This window comes from Vipera ursinii (genome assembly GCF_947247035.1).
Source record: "Vipera ursinii genome assembly, chromosome: 1".
In the NCBI taxonomy this organism is placed as follows: domain Eukaryota; kingdom Metazoa; phylum Chordata; class Lepidosauria; order Squamata; family Viperidae; genus Vipera; species Vipera ursinii.
The window spans coordinates 275,031,875-275,055,359 of record NC_139512.1 but is presented as its reverse complement, the minus strand read 5'-3'; the positions used below and the strand labels follow the sequence as shown (position 1 = coordinate 275,055,359).

The following is a 23,485-nucleotide window of genomic DNA, read 5'->3' as shown; positions in this document are numbered from 1 at the left end:
AAACACTGTGTTAATTTATATAAATATATTATGTATATTCATTTATGTCTGGTTATCTCTTCTTATGGGAGAAGCCTGTAATGTGTATGATTAATACCAGAAACTATTGTTAAAACATTAATGATAATAGCTATACTATGACTAATAATAGGCATACTGCATTCAGAAAACATTATAATTTGAAATATTGGTCCATGTATTGCCTGTGTGAGTGGGTTAAAAGTTACTGCCTTCTGCTTAGCAAATTATATACAATTGAAACCTTTGTTATGTTGGTTGGCCCAAAGAACAGGAGGTAAATTCAAAGAATTTTATATATATATACATACACTGTATTCCTGGCTCAGGAATTCTGAGACTTGAAGTCCACAAGTCATAAAAGAGCCAAGGTTGTCTGCCCCTGACCATGGTCAAGTGAGCAAAATTCATGGACTTGGCAACCAACATGTATTTATCATAGCTGCAGCATCGTGGGGTCATGTGATCACCCTTTGTGACCTTCCCAGATGGCTCCTGACAAGCAAAGTCAATGGGGAAAGCCCGATTAGCTTAACAACCATGGCATTCACTTAACAATGGCAATGAATTGCTTAACGACCAAAGCAATTTTTTTTCATAAACTCAGATATGACTCACTTAACAACTGCCTTGCTTAGCAGTGGTGGTAGTAAGCTGAGGACTGCCTGCATGTATTTGCAGGAAGTCTCTAGTAACTGCAGGACTATTAGATATTGGAGAACTGGCTCTGAGGCAGCTGCTAGTTCAGGTCATTTGCTTTAGGTCAAATAGCCCAATGCTCTGATTTGGTGTAAGACGTTTCTAAATACACAAAGTTCTAGAATGCTGAAGTAGCAACCGCAAGCATCTCTTCTGTTTTCAGGCATGTTGAATATATAACACAATGATACCCAGACTGACTCTGGCCATGCAAGAAGCAACTTGAGGAGTTCTCTAGCTCCTAGTCATAGTAGGACTGGTACAACTTCCCTCGTATGTTTGGATAAGTCTTTCCATCTTTGCGTATCGCCTCAGCCAGGGCAAATAAATCAGAAGAATTTTATAAAACTTCCAGAAGCTATAATTCAGTCAAGACTGTGACTTCAGAATTCATGTCATCTCCAGGAGGAATTCTTCTTTCCATGGTCGACATCTCCACTTCTAGTCATACCTGCTGGTTAGTCCTGTCCATTGTATGGGCACTGGAGGCATGCTCACGGGTGTGCTGACGGATGCGGGTAGAGTTTTGCTGCTCAATGCTTGACGTTGTTGGGATACAGAATTCTCGGAAACATCTTTTGAAGTTTTCATCTAGAAAGGCATAAAGGATGGGATTGAGACAGCTATTTGTGTATCCTAGTGCAATGCAGAAATGCCAGGAGATGGTTTGGAAAGTAGTTTCTGGAATATGGATCAAGGCTTTGATGATAACATAAATATGGATTGGAGTCCAGCAGACAATGAAAACAGCCACAACCACAAGGACCATCCTGGTGATCCTCCGAAGATTTCTGTCCTTTTCCTTGGAGCCAGAGAGCATTCGGACACTCTTCAGACGTAAAATCATCAGTCCGTAGCAGACCGTTATGATTAAGATGGGCATGATGAAGGCAAAGATGAAAACACAGATTTTCAGTAGGTTCTCCCAATACCATGCTGGATGCGAGAACTTAAGCGTGCAATCAATAGATCCTATAGAAATTAAAAGAAAACAAACAAATTTAAGCTTCTTTCACTGTTATTGTCCCTCCCCCCCTCACAAGCGTGAGCGATAATTCTTTATAAAGAAACAATTGCTTTTACATAACTTAAAATTAAGCCTACCAGCAATTTTGTTTTGTGAAAAATCTATTCCCTTTAGAAGTGTTCAGACTTTCATCGTCACCATTTGGAGAAAAGATAACATGAACAGTTTGTATAATCGAAAAACACATCTGTCTGTCTGTCTGTCTGTCTGTCTGTCTGTCTGTCTATCTATCTATCTATCTATCTATCTATCTATCTATCTATCTATCTATCTATCTATCTATCTATCTATCATCTCTCTCTTCAGGGAGTTACAAGCTCCAATTACTGCATTTTTTCTACTGTATTACTTTTTTTTGAAATTTGAATACTATTTAGTCACTTGAAGATGGTAACACCATAATTTAGTTAGAAGTGCATACATTTTGAGGTCTCTCTCTTTTCTTTTTTTCTTTTTTTTTACAAATTTTATTGATTTTCTAATATTACATTCACATATTTGAAAAGCAACGTGGTGGCTGGGTAGTAGTAATTCAATTACATACAGATATCATTAGTACAGATTTCAAATTGCTACCATAAACATTTCCTCTCTTTTTCCATTCATATATACTGTCTGTTTGTAGATTTAAAGACAGGTTTTATCCTATCAATCCCACAGAAAATACCTTTCTTACATATAGCCATAGTTTTTAGTTTACACATATTCTAATTGTTTTAACATACAATCTTTTAGACAATCAATGACCTAATAGATTTTTCAATTTTAATTTCCACTATCATTTAGATTTAACGTTTGATATTTATCATTCCCAAGATTTTTAGTATACTCCCAATTCACCTATCACCATTCCTCACAAAATCTAATATTCAAAATACACATCCCGTTTACTTAACTTCTCACCCTCTATGTCAACAAATTAAGGATACAATATGATATCCTTCCTTTTTGCTAATTTTCAGTTGTTTTTTTTAAGTAGTAATCAAAATTTCTTTTTATTTCAATATTTAATATTTCCTCTCTTCCTCTTTGTATCTGCTATCTCTTGTTTAAACTGATAATTTTCATTTTTAACATTCCATATAGACCTATTTATTACTTTCAACAATAGGTTTTTAGCTTGTCTACATTATTCACCTTTACATGACCTTTATGCACAAATCAATATTCAAATTAGCTATTAATATTTATACTGCTAAATTTTAATGATCGAATTTTTTTCTTTATCTCAGTTCATAACAATGTCTTGTGTTCAACATACACATCTTATCTATTTAAGCACATTCTGTTTCAGATTTCAATAAGATGGTCGACACTCCATTCTTCTTGAGTCTTATTCTGGCTTTTTTTCCTTTGCCAAATCATCTTCCATGTCCTTGTTTTTGGGTCATTGAACCAATCTCCATGTAATATCATGTATATTAATTGATATTGGCAAAACCATCCGATCGCCATTTTTTTGAGAGGAGTTGTAGTGGGTCATCTCTTTATTCTTCCATATTAACAGTTGTTCTGAATTGTCTGTCTTCTCATCCAACTGTTCTTTTTCTAGATCCTATAGTTCCTTCTGAGTTGTATAAGAAACCTTTTCTTTTTTCCAAGTTGACTGTCTTTTCTGGATTTTCAAATATCAATATTTGTTTAATAGTAGATTCTTCTGTCATTGTACTTGAATGTTTCATTTTTTCTATTGTATTTTGTATAGATGACTCTTTAGTTGTGGTCAAAGTTTGGGCTTTCATATCTGGGCTGTCTTCTTGTTCCTTCACATAGCCTCTTAGTATTTCATTGGTTGTGGTAAGAATTTGGATTAGTGTTTTCAACATAGCGAGAGTTTGTTGATCTTCATCCATAAATAAATTTTGTTCCTGGTCTTCTTCCATATTGGTATTTTAAGCTAAAGGCTTTACACTTAGAAAATCCAAAAGAGAGAATTTTTTTCTAGGTAGGAAACACAAAGCCTTTCACAGCTGTTGTTTCAAAGTTCTCAAGGTTATGTATCTTATCTATTTTCCTGGGCAGTCAGCCAGGCCCCTTTTAAAGTTTCCCTTTGAGTCCCAAAATTGTCTTAATCTTTTCAGTTTTTCTTTTCTTTTTTTTCATAAGAAAGAATCCAGATTTCCAGCAGAAGTAGACAATGAAAAATAGGAAATAAAAAATATTTCAATCCACATGCTTTGAGAAATAAAGTTCCAATTGGGATTCAGTTACTTTTTCAATGTTTAAAACACCCCTGGGTATTTAGTCGCCACTCTTTCTGGAGGGAGGGCAAAAGTCCCCCTTCCCTCACTGCAGGGGAAAAATGCTTAGCAGCTTAAGGAGGTACAGAAAGTAATTAGGGTGTAAAAGAGGTAGATCTCACCCAGTCTCTTCTGCACTGCTTTAAGAGTTTCCTGGTGGAAAATGTGACTTTGGCTGTCCATAATGGCTGGTCCTTTCGTCCGCCAGTTTGGAGGGATCACCAGGTCTAACAGGAGAGTTATGGCTCTCCCACGATCCAGCGAGGACCCCTCCTTGCTGGTCACTTCTTTGGGGTGACTTTTGGCCCTTTTCAGGGCCCTCCAATGATGCAAAACTGGACGGGGGAGAGAGAGCAACTCTCCCAGCTGTCCATAGCAGCTGCGTGACAAACTGGAAGCCTCCTCTCTCTTTTCTATCATCTTTTCTATCATTCTCTCTCTCTCTCTCTCTCTCTCTCTCTCTCTCTCTCTCTCTCTCTCTCTCTCTCTCTCATCTGTCTGTCTGTCTGCCTGCCTGCCTGCCTGCCTGCCTGCCTGCCTGCCTGCCTGCCTGCCTGCCTACCTACCTACCTACCTACCTACCTACCTACCTATCTATCTATCTATCTATCTATCTATCTATCTATCTATCTATCTATCTATCTATCTATCTATCTATCTATCTATCACGTTTATGTGGCCACCCATCTCACACAAAGTGACTCTGGGTGATGTAAAACAATTGAATACAACAGAAGACAAATAAAAACAATCATCATTAAAGGATTAAAAACTAATTGTTAAAATAAGAATATTAGTTAAAAATAAATAAATATGCAAACCAGGGAGAGAACAAATATGTCTCCAGTTCCCAATGATACACCCAGACTGACTCTGGCCATGCAAAAAGCAGCTTGAGGAGTTCTCTAGCATCTTAGGACATAATCAGATTTTGAGGGATTTCTTAAATGATAGTAAGGAAGAAGCAAGCCTCACTTCAGGGAGGAGAATGTTTCACAAGGAGCATGCCATGGCAGAGAAGGCCCATCCCTGGGACCTGCAAGTGCCTAGCCCTAACATCTCTTCCCTGCCAGATCTAATGAGACAGGCTGATGTTTGGGGGGGGGGAGGGAGATGTGATTGGGTCTTTTGAGGGAGAACTGTAGACTTAGAAGCATTTTTAAGGATGTTTGAAAAATCTGCTTTTTGCAAAGTTAGTTTGAATTGAAGAAAAAAAGTTAAAATAGAATGCTGTCTTTTAAGTTTGACTCTTGGAGACTTCCTGGATAGCAATATATAAGTGCTTTCTCTTCTTCTACAAAGTTTTATGTGATTTTATTTCCCAGCATAATGTATAGTTGTGTCTCCCATTCAAATACTACCAGGCCAAATAATGGTTAGCTATTTTTTTTAAAAAAAATCACCCAGTGTTGTCTAAATGCTGCCATTTAGCTGGAGTGAAATGTAGTTGCTTTTTTCAAATTTTGCATTGTAGTTCTTGCTCTGAAATGGCCTAATGGCCTTAAAATGTCCATATGTGAACAGTTGTTTATATATGGCTATATTTATAGGGACATGGTGGCTCAGTGGGTTAGGACGCTGAGCTTGTCGATCAGAAGGTATGCAGTTTGGCGGGTCGAATCCCGAGTGCCACGTAACAGAGTGAGCACCTGTTACTCATCCCAGCTTCTGCCAACCTAGCAGTTCGAAAGCACATAAAAATGCAAGTAGAAAAATAGGGACCACTACGGTGGGAAGGTTCCGTGCGCCTTTGGCGTCTAGTCATGCTGGCCACATGACCACAGAGATGTACTCGGACAAGCGCTGGCTCTTTGGCTTTGAAACGGAGATGAGCACCAGCCCCTACAGTTGGAAATGACTAGCACACATGTGTGGGGGAAACTTTACCTTTACCTTATATTTATATAAAAATAAATGCATATCTCTCTACAAGGATAGCCCCCCCACATGCCTAAAACACTTGTGATATTAATTTTAAAAATCTGTGCGCATTAATGCAAGATAGAATGGATTTATTAATGAATGGATAAATTGAGAGAAGCACAAATAGCCTGTTTTATCTTTTAGTATTTCTTAAGTATCTGACTGTTCTGTACCAGCCTGCTACCGCCCTGCAGAAAAGGCAGGGACAACCCCTTTACAAATGGCAAGAGGCTGGAATTAAGCCTGCCAAATTTATTAACATAAAACAGAGCAAAACAAGACACGAACCATGAAACAGGAGCTATGAAACAGGAACTAATCAAGCGGTTACCTTCAGCAAACCAGCCCTCCCACGCATTCCCTTTTTATACAGTTCAGGGCGTGGCTTCTCTCTGCCTCCTTCCGAGGTGCCCCATTGCCTTCCTCTGTTTACTCCTGATTGACTGCCTCCTGCGTCGGGCGTCCTTGAACAGGGCCATCTGTGGGTCATCTTCATCCACGCTGTCAGGCTCACACAGCTGGGTCTCCGTCGTGACCAGGTGGGAGGGGCCTGGCTGAGGGCTCTCATCAACAAGATCTTCAACCCCCTCAGCAAGCTCTTCAACACCCCCCTCCTCCTCTGAGTCGTCCGACCCAACTGCCGAACCCACAGGCTGACCCTGAATCACAACACTGACAAGGGACGCAGTGGCTCAGTGGGTTAGGATGCTGAGCTTGTCAATCAGATGGTCAGCAGTTTGGCAGGTCGAATCCCGAGTGCCGCGTAACAGAGTGAGCAGAGTGAAACGGAGATGAGCACCGCCCCCTAGAGTCGGAAATGACTAGCACGCATGTGCGGGGGAACCTTTACCTTTACTAAGTATCTGACATTTAGGCTGTAGTCTTATGTACACTTAGTCCAAAGTAAAGCCTCATTAAACACAATGGAATTTACATCCAATGCTTGAATAGTTTTTCCAAAGTTACATTTTGATATGTAGTTAAGCAGTTGGAAGTATTTCCATTAATCTCAATTGTCTTACTGAGGAGACAGAGATGGAAATGCATTTCTTTAAGCAAAAATGCAAAATCTGAGACTTTTTCTAGTAATCAATACCTATTTTAGGTAACATGTTAGAATTTTTGCATATTCGTGAAACTCCTGGTTCTCTTAAGAGTTCCCTTCCTTCTTCCCGCTGAGTATCCGAGTCTTTTAAACTATACTTCTTGGTCAAGTTAAAGGGTCATTCTGAAATAAATTTTGAACCTTAAGTTGATAGAGAGTTTGAAGGAATGCCTAGCAGGTACTGAGAAGAGGTGGGAGAAAACGCAATAATTGAAAAAGAGACCCGTCAGCCCAGGAAAGGTGGGAAACATGAAAAAGCAACTTAAAGTAATTCTGCCTTAATTATGTTCTGTGTATTGATCTGGAGAGTTTAGCAGGTTTTCAGGATTAATGTGAAGCCCTGCAGGGCAGGTAATTTTGGAAATAAGAAACATTTGGATTTCTGGCAATTTCTTTACAGCTAGTAGGGTAAAGCATAGACTAACTCTGAGAAAAAAAGAGAGAGAGAGGGAAGGAGAGGGAGAGAGAGGGGGAGGGAGAGAGGGAGAGAGAAGGAGAGGGGGGGAGGGAGAGAGAGGGAAGGAGGAAGGGAAAGAGGGAGGGAGGAAGGGAGAGAGGGAGAGGGAAAGAAGAGAGAGGGAGGGAGAGGGAGGGAGGAAGGGAGAGAGGGAGAGAGAGAGAGAGATGGACACACAGAGAGGGAGAGAGAACGAGACCAAGACATAAGTACATACATAGTTTCAAAAGGCACATTCATTTTTTAAAAAAATCTTATAAAGGGCTTGTATAATTGCAGACCTGGTACAGTGCCTGATTCTAATTTGTTTTGAAACTACCTCGTTTCTTCATAAACCTTCCCCAGGTTCAGATAAAGAAACATTCAGTGTCCATTTGAAATTCTGACTCACCATTACTCTCTTTGGTGGTTGCCATCACCATCACAGGAATGCCAATTGCTGAAGAAATAATCCAGTTACAGACGTTGACGATCTTGGCATTTCGAGGGGTGCGGAAATCCAAAGCCTTGACTGGGTGGCAAACTGCTATGTAGCGATCCACACTCATGGTGCAGAGGGTGAAAATACTTGTGAACATGTTATAGTAATCTATGGATATAACAATCTTACAAATAGTGGTGCCAAATGGCCATGTTCCCAGAAGATAATTCACGCTTTGAAATGGCAGCGTACTTGTGGCTAAGGCATCGGCCAGGGCAAGGTTGAAAATATAAATGTTGGTGGCGGTCTTCATTTTGGTGTACCTAAAAAAGTCAACAAAGTTGAGGCATGAAACTGTGAACAGAGATCATGTGAAGTTGATACAATAGGCCAGTAATTAATTCAGCTGCAAAAGGTGGAGCTTCCCTTGAATTAAGTGTATCACTGTATTTTTGCATAAAGAATCACAACATGGTTTTTAACTAACAAAGAAAGTTGACATGAAAGATCTTTCCACCATGCATGTGGGTGAACACTTTCTCTATTTCGGGGGGAAAAATTAGAAATGTTTTCATTTTTTTCTCCTTTTCTAACATAAGGTATCTTAAATGCACAGTACTTCAACATTAAATCATCTCATAAGGCAAAAAGTGTTTTTGTGTCTTTACATTAAAACTCAGATCTTCAATAGGATATATCAAGAGAAAGTAGTATCAAAAGATTATAAAATTGGCTTAGCTCGGCACAGCATTTGCACAAAGCATTAAGTACATTTGTATACAACACCCCCTGTGAAATAATTTGTTTAACAGAGCCACCTGAATTATTGCAAAGAACAAGAAACTGAATTGTCCATTTTTTACAGCTGATGTGTCTTCAGGTTGAGGCATAGCAGCACAAGTCTAGGCATTAAGCACCACTTCCATAGAAGCACAGCTTTACCACACCAGACAGGACCTGAGGTGCAGACTGCAGAAAGGCCTCAGAGACAGTCCAACAAATAGTGGCAGGGTGTAAGATGCAAGGTGGAAGACCATACACTGAACGATCCAACCAAATAGTTGGCATTGTGTACAGGAACATCTGCACAGGGACTAGTACCTCCCAAGTCCAGATGGAAAATTCTATAGTATAACATATAGAAGCTCATGGAGGATAACAGGGCTAGGATCCTGTGGGACCTCCAGGTACAGCTGGACAGGTGGGTACATTGTGGCTTTACCACACAAGACAGACATCATGTAGTAGATAAGGACCAGAAGACAATGCTGGTTATAGATGTAGTGATGCCAAGTGACAGCAACAGCACTTTAACTTATATACCGCTTTACAGTGCTTTACAGCCCTCTTTAAGTGGTTTACAGAGTCAGCCTATTGCCCCCCAACAATGTGGGTACTCATTTTACCGACCTCGGAAGGATGGAAATTTGAGTCAACCTTGAGCCCCGTCAGGATCGAACTCCTGGCAATGGGCAGAGTTAGCCTGCAATACTGCATTGTAACCACTGTGCCACCACAGCTCTTAGTGGTGCAGTGGTCTGAATTCAGGAATAAGAAGTATGAGAAGCTGGAGAAGTATAAGACCTGCAAGAACAACTAGAAAGGTTGGGGAAAGTAAAGGTCAAAGTGGTCCTAAGGTATTCAGCTGTTGTGACTCTTAAGCTGAGAGAATGGTTCCAATAGATCCAAGGATCAACTTCAGAGTTCTCTGTCCAAAAGATTGCAGTGTGAGGAATAGTTAAGAAATCTACACAGAACCCTCAAACTGCCAGTTTGAGATTGACAAAGGCGTATACCACCCATAAGGATAAGAAGGGATTTTTTTTTATGCTTGACTGATACTTTTGAATAAATAATGTGAGACAAACACCATATTCTAGTAGCAAGAAACCTTTAGAATTCCTTCCTACATTCCTGAGTTAGATTTAGGTAGGTAAGATCTTATTTCCAAAATCTGAATATCTATGCAGCCTTCTTTAATAGCACTTTGTCACTTTCCTGAGGTTTTCTAATCTAAGAATATGACAAATTTATGGTTGGAACATTTCATCCTTCCTCGCTCTAAGATCCACTGATATGTTCTCACTGCATTATAATATAGGAATTAGGGTCAGGAATACAGAATGCATCTTGACAAATTAGCTGTTGGTCCTCTTCCCTGAATGTTGTCCTATGTTTTGCCATGATTCATTAATATTCGTATTCAAATTAAATTGTGCAGGTGTTGTCTCATCTTGACCCAATGCAAATTAGTTTGATTGCATCCTTCAGTTCTTCAGTCCTTAAGAAAAAATAATACCACTTTCGGTTTGGAGCAATAAGAAATTAATTGCTTTAAAGTCAAAAGTTATTTTTCCCCACTAGCGTAGGAAAAGGACACCTTGTTTTAATTTATTTTGTTTGCTTTTCAACAGAATGAGAACATTCAGATGTAGATTAATCCCCTTTAGAGAAAAAAGTAGGTTGGCTTGCACAGGAGACTTTTATCATCTCCTCCTCCTCCTCCTCCTCCTCCTCCTCCTCCTCCTCCTCCTCCTCCTCCTCCTCCTTTTTTGTTTCATAATAGATTTAGGTACCTATTGTAGAAATATTTTTTAAAAAGCATCAGATAGTTAAACTGAAGCATTTTTATGCATAGCAATCTTTTCAGATGAAATTGGTTTTAAAAAAGTGGGAGGGGAATTCACACATTCCCTTCTGGACAGTGCTAGAATCACAGAATGGAAGGTTGGGAGGGACCTTGGAGATCTCTATTTAAACACCCCTAACAAAGGGAACCCTCCATCTCCTGACACAGTCATATCCACTATTGAATAGCTTTTACCATTAGAAAAATATTCCTGTTCTATAACCAAAAATGTGTTGCCTTGTAATCTAAACTCTTTGCTTCTCATCCTGTACATAAATTACTCTGATAAGTAGATTGGATTGGAACAGGCTTTCTATTTTCCTTGGAACCCTGCCTGAAATTACTGGGTTGAAGGGCAATACATTATGCCTGCAATTGGGGAAATCCTTATTTAACAAGCTTGCCATTATTTCATTACTTGCCATATTCATTTCCTGGTCACTTGGGACTCTGCAAGGTTATGATGTCCTGCATTTATCCTTAGCTGCATCAAGTGACCCTAAGATTATACATTTCCTCTTAGCTCTTTCTCAAGTTATAAAACTGAGTTCATTACATGCACAAGACAAAGAAGCGAGCAAATCTATTTTGTAAAATTTATTCTGTTTAATATGAAAGGAATAGCATCTATCACAACTTGCTAGCCAAAGCAGCTAACCATGTCTATGCTGGTATAACTGAGGGTTAAGAATATATAATGTAACTGACTGATCTCTATTTATTCTAATAATACTCTTGACTATGGGGTTAGCATGTTGCACTAGAAAGAAATCCATCATAAGCTATAGACTCTTTTTTTTATCAACTCTTTTACAGCCCAACCTACCTATTAGATCAGGGATTTTCAAACTTGGCCCTTTTATGACTTGTGGACTTCAACTCCTAGAATTCCTCAGCCAGGCATGCTGGCTGAAGAATTCTGGGATTTAAAGTCCACAAGTCATAAAAGGGCCAAGTTTGAAGACCCCTGTATTAGATGGTTTTTGGGGAAAAAATGTAGAATGAAGCTCCTAGAGGAAAAAGTAGAACATAAATCTAACAAATATATGGATAAATACCGTTTTAATGATCTTCCCCATTTTCTCCATATTGCATTGTATATAATTGTTTGGGATGTGTTCCATTTGTCCTGTTTTATATTAGTAAACTGACACTTTTTCCCCCTAAAAAGAATTGTGGCAGTTTGTTAAAGTAGATATGACTTCCTCTTCATAAAGCAATGCATATATTATTACTTTATTGCTGCCAGGTTAGAACAGAAAAAGATAAGGAAGCCAAGAGTTGTATTTGACAACGGGTTTTCTATCCGCAGAGTTTTTATATAAAGTAATACATGTTTTCTTTGTTACTTTCTTACAATTTTGTTTCTTGGGTTTTATTATGTATTTATGACAGGAACTAAATGACAGGCAATATTTCATCATTGCAATTCTAGCAGTACATCCATGCACTGAGGCAAACCCAGAAAGATTCTGGAAAAGATAATCAAGCAACGGATCTGCAAACACCTAGAAACCAACATGAGTTGTCAAAAACAGATAATGTCAGACCAAACTTATTGGAGTCTTTGACAAAATCATTAAATTAGTGGACCAGTGAAATGCTTTGTACATTGTATACTTGGACTTCAGCAAGGCATTTGACAAAGTAGACATCTTAGAAAAATGTGTGCTAGTTACTATCATCACCAGATGGATTCATAACTGGCTGACTGAGAAAAGTTAACATGTATTCCTCAACTGAACTACATCTACATGGAGAGAATGACATGGTCACTAAGATACAAAAAAGGTGTTGAAACTCTACAATGAGTGCAGAGAATAATAGCAATAATGACTGGAGGATAAAACACACGATGAAATGTTGCAAGAACTTGGTATATCTAGTCCAGGGGTGTCAAACTCAATTTCATTGAGGGCTGCATCAGCATTGCGGTTGCCCTCAAGGGGCCGGGTGGTTATGGCCAGGGTGGGCGTGGCCTACTGGGTGGGCGAGGCTAGAGTGCGTATGGCCTACTGGGGGGGGCGTGGCCAGCTCTACATCGTTCGCATCAAGGGTGCCTATGGGGGCCTGGGCAGAAGCGGGACAGATCTGAGGGTCTCTGGCAGGAGGAGGGTCTCTGGGCCTCGGCCAAGGCAGTGGGGGCCGTTCCCTCACTGTTTCCAGGATGGCTTTGCGGGCCACATGAAACCACTTCGCGGGCCGGATCCGGCCCCCGGGCCTTGTGTTTGACATGTCTGATCTAGTCTAACAAAGAAAAGGAATGACTTGATAGCAGTCTTCCAATATTTGAGGGGCTGCCCCCTTCTATTCTCTGAAGCATCTGAGAGAAGGACAAGAGTATCATTGGGAACTTATCAAGCAGAGAAGCAACCTAGAACAAAGGAGAAATTTCCTGGCAGTGAGGACAAATAATCAGTATAATGGCTTGCCTCCAAAAGCTGTGAGTGTTCCTTCATTGGAGGTTTTTAAGAAGAGACTGGACAGCATCTGTCCAGAATGGCATCTTCTGCTTGAGCAGGAGGTTGGACTAGAAGTCCTCCAAGGTTCCTTCAAATTCTATTATACTGTTACTGCTCTCCTCCCTGTGCAAAGATAACTATTTTATTGAGTTCTTCCAAAGAAATGGGGATAGGGCAAATGTTTGAGGGTTCAGGATGTAAGTTGTTCCAAGTAAATCTGCCTTTTGCAATTGACTGATGGTGATTTTGCCAATGCTGGCAATGTTTAAGTAGTATTCCAGATGTTTTGGTATTGCACCCAAGGCACTTTTCACTATCTGTACCAGCTTTGCTTTCTTTAGTCACAGGCATTCTATTTCTTTTCGCAGTTCTTTGTATTTTGTCATTTTTCCCCAGTTCTTTCTCTTCTATTCTATTGTCTCCAAGTGCTTTGAGTGTTGAGGCAATTAGTAGGTTGTTCTTAATTTAAGTGAATTGAATTTTTCTTCCTCAAATGGACAGTAGATTCATCAAATCAATGAGAAGGAGAGGGAGAGAGAGAGAGAGAAGCATGTTTAGTAATAATTTGAGTTTCAAGATTGTGCTAAGCCAGATTTTGTTTAACTCTGTCTTTTTAAATAAATTGCAATATTGTGGAGCCTACAGCACTTTAAATCATAAAACATCATTTAGAAATGACAGTTGCTCTGCCAAAAGCATAACAGTTTAACATGAATTGCTACTATAAGATACGGTTATAGCTCCTGCCTTAGAAGCCTTTAAAAAGGTGTGATATAAATCGATGGAAGATGAGTCCATGATCTGCTATTACTATGTGGAAACTTTATACTCAGAATAACCCTCTTCATCATTTGGGTATAAAATCAGTAGTGTGGGTAATAAACATCATGCTTCACTTGTGAGGTTTCAAGAGACATTTGGATACATGTCCTTGCAAACATAATATTGGATGAAATGGCCTACGTAACTCATTAATATATCTTCCTGTCTTGTAAAATTTTACACTGTAATGGAATGGCACAAACTAAAATTCACATAGATCCATATTATCTTTTTGTGACTCACAGAACCTCTGTGAATAAAGAACTAAGTTGCAATGGAGGTTTTAACAAAGAAAGGTGACTGCCCCAATTCTTCCAATCTCTATAGTTCTGCACCAGTATTGTTCTAAAGGGTACTTCAGTCACCAAGAACATATTTGTGAGGAAGCACACATCTGTGAAATTCCCTTCCTCTTTGATGAGTGGATGTGCCCCATGTGTAGAATTTCATTCACTAAAACTAAATGACCTAGATGATGGAATAGAAGGGAAACTCATCAGGAATAGCCAACAGCCCAGAAGACAAGCTCAGGATCCAAAAAGATCTTGACAAACTTGAACAATGGGCCCTATTTAACAAAATGAGTTTCAGTGTGTAGAAAAGCAAAGTTTTACATTTAGGCAGGAAAAATCAAAGGTATAAGTACAGATTAGGTGAAACCTGGCTCAAAAACAGTAACTGTGAGAGGGACCTTGGTGTCCTAGTGGACGATCACTTGACTATGAGCCAGCAGTGTGCAGCAGCCGCCAAAAAGGCTAATACAATCCTGGGTTGTATAAACAGGCATAGAATTAAGATTACATGAAGTATTAGTATCACTTTATAAAACCTGAGGAAGACCACACCTGGAATACTATAACCAGCTTTGGTCACCATACTACAAAAAAGATGTTGAGACCTTGGAAAAAGTTCAGAGAAAAGCAACTAAAATGATCAAAGGCCTGGAGACTAAAACACACAAAGAACGACTGCAGGACTTGAGTTTGGCTAGTCTAAAGAAAAGAAGAAACATGGGTGACATGATAGCAGTATTCCAGTATTTGAGGGGCTGCCACAAAGAAAAGGGGATCAAATTATTCTCCAAACCACCAGAGGGCAGGACAAGAAACAATGGTTGGAAACTGACCAAAGAGAGAAGCAACCTGGAATTAAGGAGAAACTTCCTAACAGTGAGGACAATTAACCAGTGGAGTAGCTTGCTTTCAGAAATCATGGGCACTCCATCACTGGAGATTTTTAAGAAGAGACTAGACAGTCACTTGTCTGAAATAGTGTAGGTCAGACATGTCAAACACAAGGCCCGGGGGCCAGATCCGGCCCGTGAAGTGGTTTCATGTGGCCCACGAAGCCATCCTGGAAACAGTGAGGGAACGGCCCCCACTGCTTTGGTCCTGGCCCAGAGACCCTCCTTCTGCCAGAGACCCTCAGATCTGTCCCACTCCTGCCCAGGCCCCCATAGGCACCCTTGATGCCAATGATGTAGAGCTGGCCACACCCACCCAGTAGGCCATATGCACTCTAGCCACGCCCACCCAGTAGGCCACACCCACCCTGGCCATACCTATCCGGCCCGCTGAGGGCAACCACAATGCTGATGTGGCCCTCAATGAAATTGAGTTTGACACCCCTGGTGTAGGTTCTCATGCTTGAGCAGGGGGCTGGACTATAAGACCTCCAAGGTCCCTTCCAGCTCTATTCTATTCTATTCTATTCTATTCTATTCTATTCTATTCTATTCTATTCTATTCTATTCTATTCTATTCTATTCTATTCTATTCTATTCTATTCTATTCTATTCTATTCTACTGTATTCTATTCTATTCTATTCTATTCTATTCTATTCTATTCTATTCTATTCTATTCTATTCTATTCTATTCTATTCTATTCTATTCTATTCTAAACTCTGGATCCAATCCATATAATTTGCACCCTCTGTCTTAGCTGAATTCCTCCCCCAAGTTAGTATGCTTTAACTTTAAGCCAAGGCATGCACATGCAATACAAGAGGAAAATGAATGACATTTTAACCTATATTCTTTGCAATTTATAACAGGAAATCAAGTTCACAATTCTCAGTAGGCTGCAACACTGTCTTTAAAACCTAACATTTAAATATTGTTGGAATTATTTGAAATCTAAGTTCTGCTAAAAACTGCCTTTACATAGAGCCATGAATTACATTTTTAATTTGTTTTAGCCTATATGATATAGTTAATGCCAATCTAAACTGTGAGCTACTGCTTTCACACAAATAATAACCAACTTATTGCCCTTTTTCATATATTGTATATATTTAGATGTAGTATGCAGTGTTGGAATCTAACTGTCAAAGTACATGGATTTGTTCCCAACCAAAATAATGAGGCCAAAATAATGAAAAGTGTATGTCATGATACAAGCTCCACCCTTTCAACATTACCCACCAATATGCCACGGACCAAGTCTTCATTGTGACATTGCAACACACATTTCACCTCTTTCCCACCCCCTGCATGCCTCGAAAGCCACCCACCCACCCATGACAAGGCCTCCTGAGGAATCATTTGTATCTTCTAAAGATACCTTCACATGAAGCCTTTGAGACATACAGGAGGAAGGCAAGTGGTGAAGTGTGTGTTGCAATGTCACAACGAAAACTGCCAAAAGATTGTATTCCTGACTGAGGAAATGATGTGGATTTTTATATCTTATGTGTCTCTTATGTGCTTGGGCCAGAGGGTAACTGAGCTCTAGAAGAAATAAAATTAGCCATGGCTGTAGGTATGTCTCTTGAGGAAATAGAAGCAAATCGAGGGACTGAGGGCATGTAAAATGGTGTGTTAGGTAGGAGTGTGATAGATAGAGTGCTGCTACACAGCGGCACAGCAAAAGAAATAAATGCGCAACATGGGTAGGAATTAAAAGGCACCAGAGAAGCACCAGAGATGCTTCCAGGAGAAATACTTTTATTTAAACCAGACATAAGCAATATATAGCCCATGGATTCCGTACTTTTAAAAATAGCACTATTAACTCACCATGGTAAAAAATAAATGATGGAAAAGGAAACAAAAATCATGTAAACCTTTGCCTAAGTTAAACCTAAGTTCAACAGATGTCTTCTGACAAATCTAGAGATCTCCTCATTCTTTTAAAAGTGAAATAAAGGATGTCCCACCCCTTTCCATTTCAGTGGCTTAACCTACTATCTCATTTAACATGCTTCAGCTCTTGGTTTCTGAACATCTAGATTGTTGTGATTCAGGGTCAGCCTGTGGGTTCGGCAGTTGGGTCGGTCGACTCAGAGGAGGAGGAGGGGGGTGTTGAAGACCTTGCTGAGGGGGTTGAAGATCTTGCTGATGAGAGCCCTCAGCCAGGCCCCTCCCACTTGGTCACCACGGAGACCCAGCTGTGTGAGCCTGACAGCGTGGATGAAGATGACCCACAGCTGGCCCTGTTCAAGGACGCCCGACGCAGGAGGCAGTCGGTTAGGAGTAGACAGAGGAAGGCAATGGGGCTCCTCGGAAGGAGGCAGAGAGAAGCCACGCCCTGAACTCTATATAAGGGGAATGTGTGGGAGGGCTGGTTTGCTGAAGGCAACCGCTTGGATAGTTCCTGTTTCTTAAAGCTCCTGTTTCTTGGTTCGTGTCTTGTTTGTTTTTGTAGCTATAAATTTGGCAGGCGTAATTCCAGCCTCTTGCCTTCTTGTAAAAGGGGTTGTCCCTGCCTTTTCTGCAGGGCCGGTAGCAGGCTGGTACAGAACATAGATTATCAAGATATAAGAAGTGGAAAGCGGTAGGAATTCCTCTATTCCTTATTCCTTTGAAGGGAGTAAAGAGATCTCTCGGTTTGCCAGAAGACATTTGTTAAACTTAGATTTACATGAAACCCCCCACCCCCACCCCACCCCTTTTCCATCATTTATTTCTCCTAGATTAGATCAAAGGTGTTTGGAGTCTGGCATCCTGTTTTTGTCAATGCCATCTAGTTGCCTTTGGGAAGCTCTTAAATAGGGCACCAGTGCAACTGGTCTTTACCTTCTTATTCTCAAAAATTGGTGTTCCAAGACTTAGTATTTGGTTTCTAGGGGCAGCATTGTGATTAATGGCACCTTTATTCTTATCCCCAAAGAATTAGTCCATAATTAATACTGTGAATTAATTAATGATCAATACAGATTGTCTTAGGATATTCCATGGTTTAATTATACTGTACTGATATGATGAAATACTATTATTCAAAAGTGTTTGCCTATCCTGGGATACACAGTTTATAGGCACCGTTGCACAAGAGCCATTTTTACTAGCATTGCACCAAAACAGTCTAAATATTAATCTACATGAATTTTGGTGAATTCAGCACGTTTCCAAAAAACCAATATGCACACTATGCAGTTGCTAGTTTTTTTAGGAAGGTCCCTGAATTATTTGAATCCCCGAAGTATTTGAAACACCAAGTAAATAATTCCTTTCATTAGGATCCAGAATACAATTTCTAACTATGTGAAAATATCACCATTAAATCATTTAACATAGCATTCCACAGTTCTCAGAAATAAATCTGTAAGTATGGTTCTACCCATGCTAATGTGGGCATTGTCCATGCTGAACTGAATGCTGTGCCTATGAGAAAATGAATTAGCAATTTTTTTTATTAAACTCAACAGATTATCAAACATTTATACAAAATTTTAGATGCATGCATATATATGCACACACGTGCATGTACTCACAATGTTACCGATACTCATAAAACAGTATTTGCCATCATTTATTATATCTTATATCTACATTGATAGTGTAAAAGTAAGCCACACTCATGCATCATGCAAACCTTAAAGTTGAGGTGTCATAAGTGAAGCATTATGTCTTAGAATATATCTGTGGGAAATATAAAAATTCCTGTAAATAAAGTGCTCTAAGGAACTGGTTGATAGCATTATAAAAAGCAGTCATAGGAGACCAATAGCTTGATGAACAGGAAGGAAGGGAGATTACAGCAGGAAAGAAGGAGAATGGATTATTTGATCCTTTCCCCTTAGACTGCTTTCCCATCCCACAATTGCTTTCTCCTCTAAAAGAAAGAGATGCACGTCCCAAATATCTGTTTCCACTGATGGAAAATTAACTTGGCCAGGCAAACGGTAGCAATAGCAAACAAAGAGGAAACATTAAACAATCCTTCCCCATATCTCATGCTCTGTGCTGTACAGGGTGGTGATTTCTCATTGATATTTTAATGAGAAATCCTTTTCAATGTCACATGTCATTTAAATACCAAAACATATTTAAAAAGTACTTCTGAGCACATCAATATTCAATTCTGAAATATTTTTTCCAGATTATTTTTTTTTTGTACCCATTCCATTCCAGGCCTACTTGCTTTATAATGACTAATTGCACGCAATATTACTCTTTTCCAAATACTTCTAAAATTGCCTATTCCTTCAACACATCAACCTACATTTGAAACCACTTCTGACTGATAGTTTAAAGGTCTGTAAAGCACGCCTTCACAACAGTCAATGAACATTAAAAGGTTGTAATTGCATCCACTGGGAGAGCTATCAAATCTCTAGCCGGCACTCTAATTGCTCCCTTTTGTGAGTGCCTGATTTAATCAGAAATGAAAATGGTATCCTATGAAGTATATAGATTATGAAACTGGAAATATTAACTAGTGGAAGTTTACCATTTATTTATTTATTTTTAAAGAATTGGTGCTCCCTTCTTGCAAACCATGCAACATGCCATGATCATCCCAAAGGTGCTTTTTTCATGAGGGAATTGGACTTTCTTGTTTTTCTTTGAAGACGCTTTGCGTCTCATCCAACTCTGACTGGAGGGTGGGGAATGAAGAAGCTTCTTGGATGGGAAGGGAAACGTCTTCAAAGAAAAACAAGAAAGTCTAGTTGGCTCGTGAAAAAGGCATCTTTGGGCTAACTATGACCTGGATGACTGAGAATTTCCATAGACATGCCATGATGATGATCATCTCATGGACCAATTTTGCATCAGTGTCAGAAAAGGGAGTGGACATAAAATTGAATCCCTCAGTTTTATGCCTTTATGCCTGAAAAAAGATCCTATGTTAGGAAACTCACAATTATTTATCTTTTTATTCCCTTTTTCCCCACCCTGCCTCTAAAGAACTCCATTGTATCCTCATAAAATCCTCTATCAGTGGGCAAGAGTGAAAGGAAACGAGGTCTAAGATGGGAACTCCATTCTTTAGTGGAGAACTGAACCTGGATATCTCAGGTACCATAGAACAAATTTTTAAAGCATTTATCTTATGTAAGGAGGGAAAGAAGCAGGCCTGCAATAATTCTATAAATCACTTCCTTTATTGCACTATCAACTACCAGCTTAATTACTGCAAGGCATCATTGAGAATCCTGTACAATCATCCAAAGGCTCATTAATCTAGTAATCAAACTGCAAAAGGAGAGTGTGTCAACAGTTCCGCAGCCATTATGGACCTATTGAGGAAATCTCAAGCCATGTAAGGCAAGGAAGAGCAATGTGGGCTCATTCGGCTCATACCGAACTTGAACTCCCACCAGCCTGCTTAATGGCGAGGCATGATAGGAATTGCAATCGAAAACTGTCTCCAATTGTTTCCTGTTCCTGTTTCAAGGAGAGCAAAAGCAGAGGGAGACATTTAGTCAGAGGGAAACAAAGTCTGCTCAGTAGCTTCAAAATATTCAGCAACAAGTGAAAAGAAAAAAAGAAAATTGATGACACAGAAAAGTATGGCGTGGACGTGCTACTTATGCCTTCAGATGATGCTATGTACATGCATTAAGCATAGCCTTTTGCCAGCCAACACGGCCCTGTTGGCAGCGAAGATAAGGAATAAAACAGCTGGCACCAGGCTGGGAAGTGCCAGCTTCTAGTATTCTAAGGACTGGCAAGGGCTCTCATCCCTCAATATTTAATCTGTTGTTACGTGTTGCATTTAAATATGACTGAATACCCATCTTACTTTAAAACAAAGACGAGAAAGATATAAAGATTTTTGTCTAGGAAAAAAAAAGAAGTAGGGATAAATGTTGGGTGGCTAAAGGATGGTAAACATCCCTTTTCCCCCTTTATTTCTTTTCGTAAGGCAAAGAACTCTTCCCCCCCCCACCCCACCAACTTGGTTCCCAGAAGCAACAGTTTCCACCTGTTGTTATCCATCATTTCAATAGATGGTGCTGTGTTCTCATAGATATTGACTGTAACTCATTTCTCTGAAACATTTGTGGAATGCTAGAAGTAAATTTGAGTGTTTTTCTCTATTTGGCCTTCATTAAACAAATCCAATTTAACACCAAACACCTATTAAACACATAAAAAAGAACATGGTTCCTTTCATTAAGAACAGATAGCCAATATCCTTAAATATGAGGCAGATTCCACTACAGAAACTTCCAATGGATGTAATTATTTTTGTGGAAGACTAGTTTGCCATTTCTCTGGAGGAATACTTTTACTGGGAAAATGATTTAGTGGATTTTCCTAAATAATACAAAGAAAGGGATTTTGGGCAGAAAGTTCAGTTGAGGAAATAAATAGGAAACCAATCATCTGATTTGTTGGAATTGATTGTTGGAACTGCACTGCAATTCCTATCTATGGATTCCAATGCCTCTCAAACATATTTCACATCCTTGTATACCTCCTCTCCTCTATTTCATTATATTTGATTTGGGTTTTGATTGCAGAAATAGTCTGAGGTACTCATGTTAACTTTTTTTTACATAATCTCAGGCACATAAACAACTTTATTAACATGAAATAACTTTTGCTTGCCTTGAATGTTTATGCTTCACAAATGATCATTCCAAATGGCATACTTTTTTTCACCCCAAAGCACACATTTTTTTTCTAGTTACCCTGAACAAAGGTTTTCAGTCTCTTACTTCCTAATAAATGCACATGTTCTTTCTATAACATAATTAGAAATTTTAAGAATTATCCTAAAAGAACTGCTGCTGATTTCAAAATGGCTTTGGGTCTTTAAACCTTTAATGCGCTTATTTGACAATCAAATAGGTATTTTTGTATTTGCCAGGATGGAGATACTATATCAACCCTCTGGGATTGAAATCAGGGGTAATCACATGTCCTCTTTACCAAAAACATGTAACAATACTATGGAGACTCATAGATATGCTATTTAGTAGGATTTCATCCCAATGCATCTAGCTTGCTTTTGTGGGGGAAGATTATGGGAAGAACCACTGGATAATTTCTTTCTGGAGAGAGCATTAACCCCCCCCCCCCAAATAAAAAGCCTTTGGAGTTTTAGCAAGAGAAGAAGCACACATCTTTTTCTCTGTCACTTAGCTTGTCCATATCCAATAGAACCTACTACAGAACCGTTTCCTTGACTTTGGTTATCATCATCATCATCATCATCATCATCATCATCATCATCATCATCATCATCATCATCATCCTCACAAAATTCCCAAGCCTCCCTCCCTGCCTACTTTGTTTCAGCAATCCTTTGGCTGCTCCCCCCCCACTCGAGCAGCTCCTCCCCCCTCCTGTCCCCCCCCCCGGTCTTCTTACCTGATGATGACATACATGACCAAGAAGTTCCCAAAGAGCCCCACCACACATACGACGGAATAGAGGGCCATGATCACTATGGCTGTGATCATGGAAGGGCTGACCCCAGAACACAAACTGTCTCCTCGTCCCCCAAGAGTTCCGTTGGGTCCACCGCAAAAAAGCTGGGTGCCGTTGAGCTCGCTCTGGTTCCAGCTGTCCGCTTCCATAATCGTGCCCGACCTTCACTCCTCTTAATCTCGGTCGGGCTAGATGGCGCCAGAAGTCAGAAGGCAGAAGGCAGGCGCGGGAAGAATGGGCGCCGGGAGCTGTCCCTGGTGCTGACCACCTAGTTAAGTGCGAAGCCGCTTTCCTGGTCGAGGAAGCCGCCCAAGGCAGAGGTCCCAACCAACGCTCTCTTTAGCCAGTTTCCGAAGGAGGACGGGATCCTTGCAGTTGCCTGACGCGACTGAGAGAGAAGCAAAGGACCCGTCGCACCTTGAAGCTGAAGCCTTGGGGAAACGTTGCCTCCTCCTGCGGCTTCCACCGCATTCCCCCCATCGAGCGCCGAGGGAGAAGGAGGTCGAGGGCGGGGAGAAGGGAGAGAGAGAAAGAAGTGTGGAAAGAAAGTCTTGCAGAAACAAACCCGCTGGAGCCTCTTCTCCCTTCAGATGTGCTCGCGCGCGCGCACGCACACACACACACACACACACACACACGTGCGCTCACACAGCTGGCTCTGATAGCCGCGCACACGTGCGCAAGTTGACCGGGATAAGTCTGGAAAGGAGGAGCCTCTGGTGGAGGGTGGTGGTGGTGGGACGGAACTCTTTTTCACCCGATCTACTCCGCCACAGCGTCAGATCTTGGCCAGCAGGTGAGCAACAACCCTCTCTCTCATTAGCTTTCTCTTTGTCAGATTTCAGCCTTTTCTATACAGTTGTTTACTTAATCAGAAGTCAGCCACAAGATGTTGCTGTCTTGGATTTTGCAAAAAACAAAGGAATTTAGGTCTTTCTCTTCGTGTAGTTTTCTTGACATAAGAAGATGACAAAACGTTGCCCTGACTAATAATGACCATGGTTCATTGGAATAAAACCAAATGATAGAGAAGCCTGTTGCATATTAGGCACCAAAAGTATCTAGATCTTCCCTTCCC

The 23,485-nt window shown here is 40.1% G+C and overlaps 1 protein-coding gene across 1 annotated transcript; it reads right to left on the bottom strand.

Moving 5' to 3' along the window:
* Positions 1 to 1,162: 1,162 nt before the first annotated feature.
* OPRM1 (opioid receptor mu 1) lies at positions 1,163 to 22,556 on the bottom strand (the record flags this gene model as incomplete). Its single annotated transcript, XM_083358510.1, has 3 exons — positions 1,163 to 1,689; positions 7,861 to 8,213; positions 22,348 to 22,556. 3 exons carry the CDS (start codon positions 22,554 to 22,556, stop codon positions 1,163 to 1,165), a joined length of 1,089 nt encoding a protein of 362 aa, XP_083214636.1.
* Positions 22,557 to 23,485: the final 929 nt, after the last annotated feature.